Consider the following 15,151-nt stretch of genomic DNA (forward strand, 5'->3'; position numbering starts at 1 on the left):
AAATGTGGAGTTGAAATTTCTAGGCTTTTAAGTTATTTTCGTTCGATTAGCCTAGTTAGGCTTGGAATTGGGTGATATGTTGGTCATGAAAGTTGTAGAGGAGATTGAGAGGAAGATTCTGTTAAAATTTGGTAGCATTTGCAGGTCGCCGGAAAACGGCTGCCGGCCGCCGCTGTTTTGGGAAATTTTGTGGTTTTTGATGTAGAATATTAAGGTGATATTATTGGTGTGATTTATGGAATTTTTGGATGAGATTTGGATAGGTTTGTGAATTTCCGAAGTGTGGTATTTTTGGCGGGTAATTAATGTAGAATCCGGCCGTTGGATTTAAGTCGTATTTTGAGGAGGTTGTATTTACGACTTTTGAGTATGATATTTAAGTTCGGATCGTTCCGATGTAAGAATATCGAAGTTAGGCAATGATGAGCGTAATTATGGCTCTCGGGTAATTTTGCCTATTTTGATTAGATATTGGATTATTGGTTGGGAAATTAATATTTTATTTGGAACAGGACGTGAGGAGGCTCGAGCAGACGAGACCCCAGATCGACAGCAGGCTTAGGCCTAATTTGTGAGTGGACTTTTGTTTTAAATAAATGCATGCTAAGTTCACGATTGAATAATTAATGTCGTGGAGTATTTTGCCGTCAATTAATTTTGACGCTTTTATTTCTCTGAGAGAGAGTTACCGAAAATGGGATTTTCGGTGAATATAAATATGTATATACGAGAGAGTATGTATAAAAAAAATGCTAGCTAGCCATATGTGTCTGTCCACCTTAATGGCGTAGCATATAGCCGCATTATGGTGTGACGTGAGCGTTGGACGTAAGCGTAGTAGCCCTATTTGAGTGTTTAATTCATATAGGGGGTATAGACACATATTTATACACCCGTCTGTCCACCTTGATGGCGTAGTGTAGCACCGCATTAAGGCTTGACGTGAAGCGTTTGGACGCGAGCGTAGTAGCCCTATATAGACCCATGAATTTATATAGGGAGTATGGACGAGTGTAAATACATACATATATTATAGAGTCTGAGAGGCTCGATATTTTATGAGATAAAAGTTTATCGCTTGCGGCATGCATTCGATTTTTCCTTAGAAATTAAATTGGGGAAACATAAATATTTTATTTATTATTTTATTTTTGTCCACTCACTCTGACATTATTAAATGTTTTCCCCTGGGCCCTTCGTTTTAAATTGCCCAGTCTGCAGAGTTCGGGTTGGATCTAGTAGGAGACGAGGCATAGTCACCCGCATTTCTGCCAGTTTTCGCCAGTAGGTTACCTGTTCAACCTACTCGTGTTTTCTTGCTTCCGCTTGTGTTTAGTAGCTCTGAATACTTTAGAATTTTTGTATATTATGGGATGTTCAGAAGTGTTAAATTAAGAGTGTAATATGAAATTTTTCGAGTTAGGGTTGTCCATCTGCAAGGGAGATTTTCTTAATCTTTTCAGTAAATTTTCCTTGGAGGTGGTCCCCGCACGACTTACTCTGGGTTTCAGGGTGAAATTCGGGGTGGGTCGTGTCACGACATGTGTTTCGTGAAGCAAATAGTATAGCAATTTGTTTAGCTCACTTTGCTAGCCTATATCATACTTAAGAAGGGGATCCTGACTTTTTACATGATGTCTTTTTGAACACTATTATCAGAGCATTTTTAATGGTTTCCACATTTTCTTGATTTTATCAATTTTAAGAAATATTGAGTTGTTTTGTGGTGTAACAGCTTTCTCATCTTATTTTCCAAAATAAGGATACCAAGAGATGCAGCATAATCTAATAAACGATAACACAAGCCTCCGAGCTTCACTGGGTTATAATACCCTGTTTATAAAAAAAAAAATAATAATAATAATAATAATTTCTTATTGCAGTAATTTGTTTTCGTTCGTCAAAGTTTCACCATGTCTAAACCCCTAAAACCCTTGCTTTTACCATTTCTGTGCTCATCACATAAATCGAGTCCTCAGCTCCGCTAGGGTTTTAGCGCCACCTTTACCATCGCTGAACAAGAAGACAACGACGGCTGGGTCACGGCGGAAATGTCGAGGTCAGTCTCTCTCTCACTTCTTTTTCGCCATCACTGAATTGAAATCTTTGGCTTATTGCTGTATCATTTGTCTCGTATGATAAAGAATCATATAGATTGTTAGAAACGTTTCATATGTAGAAGTGTTTTGGGTTTAGGGTTTTACTAGATTGTGATAAATTGCATATACCCAAGAACAAGGAAATTACTAGTTGATTTGATTTTGAATGCAATTGTATTGAAACGAGAACACAAAGATTTTCTCTGTTTCACTGTGTATGTATGTGTGGAAATTGCAGAAAGAAATTGGAATCTGGAGCAAAGTTTGATGCTTTTCCTCTGGAAATCCGTTTGGATATCTTTCATAGACTACCCATTTAGTCTTTGATCCGATGTACCGCCATGCGCAAGGCATGGAGATCAGTCATAAGAAACCCAGGCTTTAAGAAACCCAGGCGGACCTCACAATGGAGTCTAATGACCAGAATGACGTGCATCTCTTGTTGTTCCATGGTTATGCTGAGAAACCAGCTTATGCCTTTTATGACAGAGATAGTGAGGAAAAGACACTGGAGCTTTACTCTTTGCATTATGATAACCCTGCTTTTGATGAGCACTGCGAGGTTGAAGTTCCAACTGTTCAGTTGGCGAATGTGTGTTCCCGTGTTGTTGCCACTTGTAATGGGCTGGTGTGCCTTGCGGATGATATAATGCAATATGTCAACACCCACATATTAGCAAATCCATCTATAAGAAAGTTTGTAACCCTTCCCGAGCCTGATGTTACATATTCGACACATGGTGGGTATGACACTTCTGTTGGGTTTGCTTTTGATGCTATGACCAGTGATTATAAGGTTGTGAGGCTTGTTACTCTTTGGGATGAAGATGAACATCCACAGGATCTCACTTGTCGAACTGTAGCTGAGGTTTTTTCACTAGCCACTGGCTCTTGGAGCATGCTACCTGATGTCACTCCTCGGTTTGAAATGTATCCACGCACTTCCCAGGCTTTTGTTAATGGGGCTCTTCACTGGCATGCAAAGCGTAGGAAAGAACATGATCTTTACTATTTCATTTTGATATTTGATGTGGGCAGGGGTTTATTTTATGAGACCATGATGCCAGAGAGTTTGAAATGCGATGCACCAGTATCATTACAATTGTCTGTTTCTGGAGATGGGAAGTCCATTACTCTGTTCAACCTGTATTCTAGTTATTTTGGTGAAGGTCCTTTTTGTGATATCTGGGTAATGAATGACTATTGCATCCATGAGTCCTGGAACAAATTGATTCGACTCCATCCACATGGGCCAGAACAGGGAGGTCTCCTTCCCAGAGTATTATGTTTCCGGAAAAGCAATAAAGTAGTAGTGTCCAAATGAAGTCATATATCCTCATGTTCCAGACATACTTCTTGTCATGGGTGTGAACTATTTTCGATAGACCTTGGGAGCCAACAATCTAATAGTCTTGGGATATGTGGATATAGTTATTACACTGTCAAATTTTATGAAGAGAGCCTTGTCTTGCTGGACATGGACAATGCAGCATCTTACTGAGGCAAAAAAATAGGTAACTTCATTTAGATGCTGATTTCTGTGGTTTTATTCGTTTTACTTTCATCTTATCCTACATGGCACCATCACTTTTTGCAACTACAATATAGTATGATCTGTCTGATGATTTACTACCTATAGCCAACTGATTCAGGAATCAGGATATGTACTCAACAAATTTTGATCTATATATTTTGCTTTCTTTGTTGATTGGTTATGTGCGTAAATTTCAGGCTTCTGTGCCTTCTTTTTTGGGTGCTTCTGTCCCAACTGCTTAATTTTTTTTTCTTTTCTTTTTTGGTTTCTTGTATATGCTGAGTCCTGAGTGTCTTTCTTACTCATGTGTTGCCTTGAAACACAATTTTGTTACAAAATCTGAGCGGTGAAAGCTTAGTTAAAAATGAAAACAAAACAATAGGATTCATAAGATGCATGTGCTTATCTAGTATCAACTTGTGTTGAATCTAGCCTTCTCTAGCTCTTTCTCATGGAAATTGCAAGACAATTTCTTCATTGTTTGCTATTGTAGCCCTCGCTCCATGACATAAGCTACCCTTTTCGACTAACACATTATCCATTGAATTGCGGTGATCCATTATAATCCATCATGTGAGAGCAACCTCACAGCTTCTTGTCGTCTATATATATATATATATATATATACATACAGAAAGGATAGAGAGCGGACGTCCGCACTCTGGCTTAACGTGCGGACTTCATCCGTTCTCTGCCGTCTCACGCTGGCGACGGCTTCTCTCCTTCCCGGACGACAGCACAGGCTTTCAGGACGGTTTCTCTCCTTCCAGGACTGGCCGGCGACAAGTTTTCCGGCCAGATTGAAGCTCTGGACGGAAAACACCATGATTGATCAAGGTTGGCCGGAAAACTTGTCGCCGGCCAGTCCTGGAAGGAGAGAAGCCGTCCTGGTAGCCTGTGCTGTCGTCCGGGAAGGAGAGAAGCCGTCGCCGGCGTGAGACTGCAGAGAACGGACGAAGTCCGCACTTTAAACCGGAGTGCGGACGTCCGCTCTACATCCGGCCTGTATATATATATATATATATATATATATATATATTCTGGAAAGTACACTTCAAGTACTAATTAAGTTCATACAATACTCAATTACAACAACTTCATAATTTGAGTGAATTCTGTTTTGTAATATACAAGCGATTGTATACGAGGACCAAAATCTGATCTCCTACACTTGCCACACTTGTATTACTACAAGGCTTCTTGGTCACACCTGAACAAAATGTTCTAAGTAGACGTAGCCTCCTCAGCCTCCTCTCAGGGGCGAGGTGAACCACTAAACGTACATTCTTTGTTGTTGACCCATTAATTAGACGAAGAGTTTTTCTATTACGTAGCTTTTTATTGCATTGTAACTATGGTGAATGTTCAGTATAGCCTCTTGTTCAGGTATTAAAAGAACAGTTTACTTCACTGATACTAAACAAATTAGATGTACCAATAATGGGAACTGAAGTGTTCAAAACAAGAAAAAAGAAAATGAAGAAATTGAACAGACTGCTGTGGTATTCTTGGTGAGCAACAACTTGGAATGCATTTGCAACAGGTATATAGTAAAGTCAGTAAAACGATCAGAAATTCTTGTATGCACACTCTCTGTATTACCATTCTTATACATTTGATTTTAGCTATACACATATTACTCTAGTTCAGTAATTGTTTCTAATTCGAGATACATTGGTCTTTTAGGGGTGCTTCCATCATTTGCTCTACTATGTCCTGATGTTGCGGAAGGATTAGGCGGCATCGTTAATTTTTCTCCTCCTTCCAACATCTGAACCACCCCTTTCATAGAGGGACGATCTACCGGGTGCCATTGGATGCACCAGAGACCCACAATCGCAAGTCTCTTTGCAATTTTAGCATCTGCTTCTTCCCCAACATGGATTCGAAGGTCTACACCTTCTAGTAGACTATAGATCCATTCTGGGTAGTAAACTTCAGTTGTGTTCTCTGTGGTTGAACTGATGTTCTTTCTTCCTCCTACCATCTCGAGCAGTACCATTCCATAACTATACACATCTGACTTATAGGACACATTCCCGAAGTTCCTGGAGAATACCTCAGGTGCAACGTAGCCCATAGTTCCCCTTGCTGTAGTCATTGACACTATACTTTGATCCTTTGAACATAACTTGGCCAAACCAAAATCAGAAATTTTTGGAGTCAAATTTTGGTCTAGCAAAACATTATGAGGTTTGATATCGAAATGAAGGATTTGTTGTACGCATCCTTGATGTAGATATTCAATTCCTTTGGCTATGCCTAGAGCAACATCTTGCAACTTATCCCAACCCAAGAAACCCTTCTTATTATCTGCTGATGATATGAAATCTTGCAGAGAACCACTGGGGAAGAAGTCATAAACAAGAGCTCGTTCAAATCCATCAGCACAAAAGCCAACTAAGCGTACCACATTAACATGGTGGATATGGCCTAGAGTTTCTACTTCATTTATGAACTCTTCTCCATTCCCATCTGAAATTTTCAGGACTTTCACAGCAACATAGAGTTCAGAAGAAAGATTTCCTTTAAACACCGATCCATAGGCTCCTTCTCCTATCTTGTCCTTAAATTGATTTGTAATTCGCTTGATATCTGCATATGAGTACCTGCTTGGCTTGAGAGCTTTATAATCTTCCAAAAATCGTTCAATTTTTCTTTGAAATTCCGTTTCCTTTCTGTCAGAGTTATATGCACGATAGGCTGGAATGAGCAGTAGTAAGAGAACGAATGAACCCACAGTTGCACCTGCACATGAACTATCAAGTAAATATATTCTCTAGCTTCTCATGTATACAATACAAGCAACTAAACCAATAGAAAAATCTACCTGTAGCAACAAATTTTGTTGTTGCACCTGTGAAATTCAATAACGAGACTGTTAAGTATTTGAAAAGTACACTGATCCATAGAAAAACAGCAAGTGAAACCCATTCAAAGAAATTTCAATTCATATATGCAGGAAACTATAAGAACTAGCACCAGAATCTATATATGAATGAAAACATACATGTTGCGAATGCCTTACTTGGTTTCTTCAAGTGAACACATTCAACTTCAGTGTTGGTGCCATTCCTCTGCAATCTACAGCTTTTACCCTCTGCCTCGCATTCAGTACAATTTGGCTTAGACCAATTCAGTATAAAATCCTCTTTATTTCCCCACCAAGTTCCAAATGGAAGTGATAAAACATCATACATCTTTGTACAAGACCTAACTGATACCATGTACGTAAGTAAATCAGAATTTGAAGGAAAGGCGTATACTTGGGCGGTAGGGCCACCGAGGCAAGGGACTTGCTTTAGATACTCTCTCTCAACAGGAACAGTAGGACAATGATATAGGGTAATATTCATGCTGCTGAACAGCCTATCCTGTGGGAAATAGAAGGGAGAAGTTGGCATGTGTGTGATGTCGAAAGGCTTTAGCAGCAGGCAATCATCTGGTTGATTGAGCTGGATTCTCTGATGCTTATAATCTATGTGTTTGACAAAGAATTTTACCAGCACCACTGAGTTCTCTGCAACTACTGTTTCATGGGGCTGAGTACATTGAAGAACAGGATCGTAGCCACAATGTTGTCCGCGAATGAAAGGGTAGTGAATGGCTAATCCATCATTATTCCCACACTTGGATTCTGTGCAAGAACTTCCGGCAGCTCCCAGCAGTTTGGACATTGTAACAAAACAGAAGCAGAACAAAGAGACTAGCATTTGCTGCATTTCTGTAGTAATAATGGCCATGGATTTTCTAAGCAGAGCTAAGCACCATGGATATCTACAAATCTGGCCAGAATTGTTTAGTTGACTATTTGAAAGGAGTAGGGGAAGAAAGCTTGGTCTATCATAATGTTTGATTTGACTAAGGATCTAATATAATCGACACCCAAAAGAAGGACAAAGTCCATCAAAGTTGGCCGAACTATGCATTATTTGACATGGCTACTTCCATTGGGTAATGTTTGATCTGTAAGCACCGAATATTACTTTGACATAGCCAACATCTGACTTTGATTTCCATATTAGTTTTCAGACTGAAAAGACTCCACTGGTATAACACAGCTCTGTGACTTCTTTCTCTGTTATCTAATTCGAATTGAAGCTAATGCAAGTTCAGCTCTCTCATCCATCCATCCATGGGAATAAGCGGAAGGTTCTGGTTTGTAGCCTTTGTTTTCGTTACCTTATCTTGTGAAACTTGTACAGCTAACACAAAGGATGATAGTCCCAAGTGTACTTCTTCATGCGGCAACATCCATAACATAAGCTACCCTTTCTGGCTGAAGTATGATCCAAAGCATTGCTCATCACCGTTTACTCTGTTATGCGAGAACAACATCACAATACTAGACCAACCTGCTGTTGGGAGATTCTATGTACATGCAATCAACTATGAGAACCAAACAATCCGAGTTGTAGATCCTGGCCTATTTCAGAACAACAATTGCGCCTCTATACCCCTCAATCCTTTACCTTTTTTTTCAGGTCGAGTTATGTATTCATACGCATTATTTTCAACACCCATATTCTTCTTGAAGTGTAAGAATCCTGTGAATTCTTCTATGTATGTGGACACGGCTCCCTGCATAAATATTAGTGCTGTTACTGCTACTTCTTCGGCATCCCAACCAAACACATATGGTTATGTCAAAGTTGGTGATATGGAGGCAGGGGATTTGGATGAGGGTTGTAGTACAGAGTGGATGGCTTCTGCAATGGTGAACTCCTTTAATTTGTACAACACCTCTTATAAGTACATACACAATGCACTCCTGTTTGGATTTGAGCTTCATTATGAGATTTCAGAGCCTTGTGAGCAATGGAGTACTAATGCCAAGTGTTTTCCACGCAGTATCAAAGGTACTTTAGCCTACACATAGTCATACATGGACTGTTTGATTTATCAGAGAAACACACACACACACACACACACACACACACACACAACATACATAGAAAGCCTTCAGTATTGAACTAATGAACAAATTTGGGTAATGGTGGACTAGCTCCCCTAAACCAACTCTGTGCAGTTGTAAAATACATCCATGTCTGTATTGAGTTGTCTACTCACTCAGAGAGCTAGTCTGCCACTACCAAACGGACCCCTACACATTTAATTTACAAAGTGCAATCATACATACATGCAATCAAATTTGTTGCCAGTAATGTAATGTCACATTTTTTTTCTTCCCTTCATTCTTTTCAGTTTCAGATCAAACAATTGATCTGAAATGAAAAGTACAGGATTAATGGTGTGATAGTAGAACCTTTTTCTTTGTCTCTGTAGGTTTCTTTCAACTAGTGTGGGAGTTAATACGTGGTAAGGTTTCTCTCATCAGAAAAGCTACTTTTACAGGAATCTCTATCAAAACTTGATTGTACGGTTAGTGAAGTGCATGTTAGTGATCTTATTTCTCTCCCTGTCTGTTTTGTAATGTAGGTTTCTTTGCTCCTGGATACACCATTTATGTTGGTAAGAAGATTTTCACCAATTATTGCTTTTAATATTGATTCCTCTGGAGGTACATGAGAATAACTACTGGATTAAATCGAATTTGATTAATCAAGTATAGGAACCTAGATTTTCTCTTCAATTTTTTGATCTTGTTTTTATTATATTTCTTGCATTCTTGCAGGTTATAAGTGGCTGCCGTCCAACTCTACAGGTAAAAAACAGCCTACTTTTGTTGCATATAGGCTTCACCAAGTTTTTGATTAACTTTGCAAAGTTTATTCATATACTTTCATTAACCAAGCATTTGATTCCGTTCACTTTTGTTACTGTTCTATGCAGATGTTCGATGGGCAATATTGTTTAATGTTGGTAAGAATTATGTTTACGTACCTAACTGGCTAACCGTGGCTTAAGAGCTACTTCTACATATCTTCACTTCTTCAATATATAGTTGGTTTACACGTAAAAAGCCAGAATTCAATTTTCTTTTCATGATTGGTTTTTGCGATGCTCTTGCACAGGACTCTTATTCCTGCTAAAGTGTATACTGGGGGCTCCATTTGTGATTGTGCTTTTGATCAAGAAATGGCGGACAAGACATTTGTCGATGTACAGAACCATCGAAGATTTTCTGCACAACGGTAGCAACTTTGTGCCAATAAGGTATTCTTTCTCAGAAATTAAGAAGATGTCCAACAATTTCAAGACCAAGCTCGGTGAAGGAGGCTATGGCTGTGTATTTAAAGGAGTATTACGTAGTGGCCGTTTTGGAGCCATTAAAATGATGGCAAGTTCCAAATCAAATGGAGAAGATTTTGTGAGCGAAGTGGCTACAATTGGAAGGATTCACCATGTCAATGTGGTGCGACTAATTGGTTACTGTGTTGAGGGATCAAAACGTGCTCTAATCTATGATTTCATGCCTAATGGGTCACTTGATAAATACATTTATTCCAAAAATGCAGAAACTATCCCGTTAAGTGTGAAAAAAATGTATGAGATATCTCTCGGAGTGGCTCAAGGGATCGAATATCTTCATCAAGGTTGTGAAATGCAGATTCTGCATTTTGATATCAAGCCTCACAACATTCTTCTTGACGAGAATTTCATCCCAAAAATTTCTGACTTTGGTCTAGCAAAGTTATATTCTACTGATGATAGCATTGTGACTTTGACACAAGCAAGGGGGACAATGGGATATATTGCGCCAGAGTTGTTCTACAAAAACATTGGAGGTGTCTCATATAAAGCTGATGTGTATAGTTTTGGGATGTTGTTGATGGAAATGGCTAGTAAACGGAAAAATTTCAAAGAATTGGCAGAGCATGAAAGCCAAACCTACTTCCCTTCATGGGTGTATGATCAATATGTTAAGGGAAGGGACATGGAGTTGGGTGATGCCAGTGATGAGGAGAAGAACATAATAAAAAGGATGGTTATAACTGCCTTATGGTGTATACAGATGAACCCAATTCATCGCCCGTCAATGAGAAAGGTCAGAGAGATGCTGGAAGGAGATGTTGAACTCTTACAAATGCCTAGCAATCCTTTTACTTGCTCAGAAGATATACCCCTTGCCCGTGTCGAGACAAATATTGATCCATCATGTTCAAATACTGAGCTAACCTGGACATTATCAGCTAGGTAATGATCTCTCCATTACAATGCAAAGGATTCAGTTCATGCTTTTTTAGTGAGTGCAGACTGCAGAGGCTATTGTGGTGTACCTACATGTTAAGTGTTATTGTAGTTTTTTATATTCCTATAGATTTGCTGATGCAGTATTGTTTTTACTGATTAGACTCGGAACATGTTGCAGTTTCATAGTATATATATATATAGAGGTTTTAGAGGTTTTCAGCATATATGATTCCCAAATTAGTGGAGGCTGAAAATGAATACAAACGTATGAGGCATTTAGTCGAACAACTGGTGTTCAATATTGAAGACGACATTTTTAGATAGAGCAATGATTCAATGATGAATAAACACGAATGCTAATCCACTTCATAAGTTATTAGTGATAACAGAGTAGGATAGAATCGAGACCTCTTTTGTTGAAAAAACAGGGGGCTGGGGAGACTCCAAGTAGCTTTCCACAAGAATGAGTGATGACAAAGACCCTGAGTTTGGTCTAGTGGAAGCATGTTAGGCTGCAAGTGAGGCGAATGCTGTAAGAACACTCCTGGTAATTGGAATTTGGTTATTCACAGTGTACAAGGATATAGGAGGTTCTTGGTTTGAACCGCAGCTTGTAAAAAACATCCCTTGAGACAAAAGGAAAGAATTGACAGAGATAATTTCTTAGTGAATTTGAAAGAGGTATACATTTTGTGAATCCTCCCAGGCCTTGGTTTAGGTCTGTACCTGATCATACCTTAAATTGCTCAACTACCCCGAAATGGTATCTCGCTACCACTTTTGTATCAAAAGAAGAAAAGAAATTGAACGTAAACTGGTCCCAATTGTAGGCAAGACTAATTAGTAGAATCTAAAGGCCAAGCTTCCCTAGTGGAAATGGAATGCATGCCCGAGACCTTTTGTTTTGTTCTAAAAAGACTATCCGACCAAAAACAGAAATACAGAATTCAGCCCCCCTTCATTGAAGACCTATCAACATGGATAGAGATAGATAATGTCCAGGCTGTTTCTAATTATTTGGCATCGATCTCATCATCATTGTGATAATGTTACTTCCTGTCCGGTAAATAGAACTGTTCAGAGCAAATTTTGCAGTGAAACATTAGTTTGTGATCGATCTCTCTCCATGGGACGAATCAAGTTTGGTGCATGGTTTTCAGTTGCAGCCTTATTTCTTCTTGTTGCCTCATTATCTGACCATTCTTGTAATGCTAAGGATGAGGGTACTTTGTCTACTGCTGCTTCCTTCGTCAATATCCATACAACAAGTTTTCTGGGCGTATTTGTTATCAATCCTAACGCTAATGGTACACATAACGCTAAGTATGTCCCTTCTTCCTGCGGTGAAATCCACAAGATAAGCTACCCTTTCCGACTAAAACATGATCCGAAGCACTGTGGCGACTCGAGCTACACTTTGGAATGTCACAACAATGTCACAATGCTGCGCCTTTCTTCTGGCAAATACTACGTGAAGGAAATCAACTACCGTGACGGCAATATCCGAATCGTAGATCCTGGCCTTGAGAAGAACAACTGTGCTTCCCTTCCTCGTTTTCCTTTGGCCGTATCTAATTTCAGTTTTTTTGCACCTTCATTCGGGACGTTAATAAGTACACCTCTAACTTTCTTGAGGTGTGCGAATCCAGTGCATTCTTCTTTGTATGTTAATACTGATTCATGTATTAAATCGGAAGCATATGGCTATGTCAAGGTAGGCACTATGACTGCATCGGAATTGGAAGATGGGTGCAGTATATAATCGACCACTATGATCACCACTTAATCAAGAACGGAGAAGAACATGTCCTATGAAGATATACACAAAGAAATGGTGTATGGCTTTGAGCTTCAGTATAATGACTTGTATCTTTGTTAAATGCCGAGAGCAATGGACCTCTCCAGCTTCTGATCGATGTTTTCCACGCAGCATCACAGGTACATATGCCAACCTCCATTTCTTAACTACTGAACATATCAGAAATCAAACTTCAAAATACTAATTTTGATTTTTCTTTGTCAGTTCAGGTTTCTTACAACTTCTGTGGGCGTTCATTTACTGTAAGGGATCTTCTTCCAAATCTCTATTTGCTCATATACTGCCAAAGTAATTGTGATGCAAAGTTGCAAACCATAATTGAAGTCATCATCATGTCTTCGATTCCACCACAAATAATTTGTTCCTAGCTACTTGGAGTAGTCTTTTTTTTTTTTTTTTTTTGTAGAATCTAAGTACTAGTGAAGTAGTTTGCATTGAATAAGCGTGCAGATTTTGTTTCACTTAAAATTTTGGATATTTGTTCGTGCTAGTCCAAAGTGAGTGTTTTCTTTATTCATTTTTTATTTACATTTTTGCAGATTTTGTTCTGTTACCGGTACTCTATCACCCAGTTAACAACTTGTACTTTTTCAGTTGTTGGATTTATCTATATATGCAGAAGTCTCATTTTTTTTTTTTCTACCATTAATTGTTATCTTCCTTGCAGATCAATTCATACTGCAACAGATTGAGACCATCAGTAAGAATTTGTTTTTAAATTGTGTATTCTCACAATACCAAACTAAGCCTAAGTTCGCTTGATGAATAGCTGGGGATAGAAAACCTGATTTAAATGATTCTTATGATTTTTTTGCTCTTATGCAGTACTTACGAGTCACGACATCTACGGTAAAGTTTATTCTCGGAGCTCCATTTGTGATTGCACTTCTAATCTACAAGTGGTGGAGAAGGCATTTATCGTCCAACAACAATTTAGAACAATTTCTACATAGTGACAATTTCATGCCTATAAGGTACACTTATTCCAACCTTAAGAAAATGTCTAATGGTTTCAAGGATAAGTTGGGGAACGGGGGTTATGGGTCTGTATTTAAAGGGAGATTACGCAGTGGCCACTTGGGAGCCATTAAGATGCTAGACAAGTCTAATGCTAATGGGGAAGATTTCATGAGTGAAATAGCTACTATTGGAAGGATTCACCATGTTAATGTGGTGCAGCTTGTTGGTTACTGTGTTGAGGGGTTCAAAGCGCGCTTTAGTATACGATTTCATGCCTAATGGGTCTCTTGATAAATACATTTACTCGAAAGAAGGATCAATCACTTTGAATTGCAAGCAAATGTATGAGATTGCAGTCGGAGTCGCTCGTGGTATTGAATATTTGCATCGAGGTTGTGAAATGCAAATACTACATTTTGATATCAAGCCTCATAATATTCTTCTTGATGAGAATTTTATCCCGAAGATTTCTGACTTTGGGTTAGCGAAACTATATTCAGCGGATAATAGCATAGTCTCTTCAATGGCAGCAAGAGGCACAATGGGATATATTGCTCCTGAGTTGTTTTATAAAAACATTGGTGGTATTTCAAATAAAGCTGATGTCTACAGTTTTGGAATGCTGTTGATGGAAATGGCAAGTAGAAGAAAAAATGTAAATGCATTGGCAGAGCATTCAAGCCAAATTTACTTCCCCTCATGGGTGCATGATCAATATAAGGAAGAGAAGGACTTGGAGATTGGCGATGCCACAACAGAGGATAAGAAAATAATGAAAAAGATGATTATAACCGCATTATGGTGTATTCAAATGAAACCAAGTCAACGACCTTCGATGAAGGAAGCCATAGCGATGCTTGAAGGAGATGTTGAATGCCTAACATTGCCTATGAAGCCATCTCTATGCCCTGAACCGGTGACTGTAGGCAAATTGATAATTCCAACAAGTTCAGATGTGGGGTTAACATGTAGTCTATCAGCTAGGTGATGATCATCAGCTACAATTATTTTTCTCTTCCTATTTTTAACATTTTCATTAAATCAAGTTGGCTACCTACCGCCCGGTGTTATTTGGTTTAGTGGCATAGTCTTTCTTTAGTAAGTGAAATGTTGTAAGTTCGACTCACAAAGTTGTAATAACTGATAAAAAAAAAGTGGCAACATACCATTATGATATTTCCTAGAAATAATGCAGATTTTGGAGCTAAAAAATTAAGAAAATGAAATGCTAATAATAATGTTGTTCGGCTTAACTATTATGCGGCAGCAATGGTGGAATGAAGATAGCGGCGGTTTTATTTTTGTTTTTGTTTTTCCCTGGCGTTCTTCTTTAGTACAAAAGACAAAGACAACAATATGAGATTTTTGTTTTTGGTCAAGATCAATTTACCCTTCTTTTGCCTTTTGTGTTACCACCTACTTGTAAGATGAAGTTCATGCAACTCGAATAGTACTAGTAGTGGCCTGGGGCTTAATCTGACTAGGGACGTGACTGTCCTAGCTCCTTGCATGTAATTCAACTTTTAAGAGTTATTGCGAGATGATAAAAATGAACATCCACCGGCCGGCCCCGGAGAGTTTATGTTCAAGTCTAATTACGTAGAATAATACACTAATACAGTAGCATCGATCAATCAATTAGTG

General features: G+C 38.7%; 3 protein-coding genes and 1 pseudogene across 3 annotated transcripts; 3 read left to right on the forward strand and 1 right to left on the reverse strand.

Annotated features, from left to right (window-relative positions):
- Nucleotides 1–2,505: 2,505 nt before the first annotated feature.
- Nucleotides 2,506–3,875, forward strand: LOC101307258 (F-box protein CPR30-like). Its single transcript, XM_004308498.1, has 2 exons — nucleotides 2,506–3,288; nucleotides 3,831–3,875. The coding sequence occupies exons 1-2, from the start codon at nucleotides 2,506–2,508 to the stop codon at nucleotides 3,873–3,875; spliced, it is 828 nt and encodes a 275-aa protein (XP_004308546.1).
- Nucleotides 3,876–5,269: 1,394 nt separating this feature from the next.
- Nucleotides 5,270–7,310, reverse strand: LOC101307544 (probable receptor-like protein kinase At1g67000-like). The gene is made up of 3 exons (XM_004308499.1): nucleotides 6,644–7,310; nucleotides 6,464–6,490; nucleotides 5,270–6,381 (listed from the first exon to the last, which is right to left on the reverse strand). Exons 1-3 carry the CDS (start codon nucleotides 7,308–7,310, stop codon nucleotides 5,270–5,272), a joined length of 1,806 nt encoding a protein of 601 aa, XP_004308547.1.
- Nucleotides 7,311–7,768: 458 nt separating this feature from the next.
- LOC101307840 (probable receptor-like protein kinase At5g39020-like) lies at nucleotides 7,769–10,922 on the forward strand. Its single transcript, XM_004308500.1, has 6 exons — nucleotides 7,769–8,492; nucleotides 8,920–8,952; nucleotides 9,073–9,105; nucleotides 9,269–9,298; nucleotides 9,427–9,456; nucleotides 9,609–10,922. The coding sequence occupies exons 1-6, from the start codon at nucleotides 7,769–7,771 to the stop codon at nucleotides 10,733–10,735; spliced, it is 1,977 nt and encodes a 658-aa protein (XP_004308548.1). The 3' UTR covers nucleotides 10,736–10,922.
- Nucleotides 10,923–11,854: 932 nt separating this feature from the next.
- Nucleotides 11,855–14,495, forward strand: LOC101308134 (annotated as a pseudogene).
- Nucleotides 14,496–15,151: the final 656 nt, after the last annotated feature.

The sequence above is a fragment of the Fragaria vesca genome, linkage group LG7 (genome assembly GCF_000184155.1).
Source record: "Fragaria vesca subsp. vesca linkage group LG7, FraVesHawaii_1.0, whole genome shotgun sequence".
Lineage (NCBI taxonomy): Eukaryota > Viridiplantae > Streptophyta > Magnoliopsida > Rosales > Rosaceae > Fragaria > Fragaria vesca.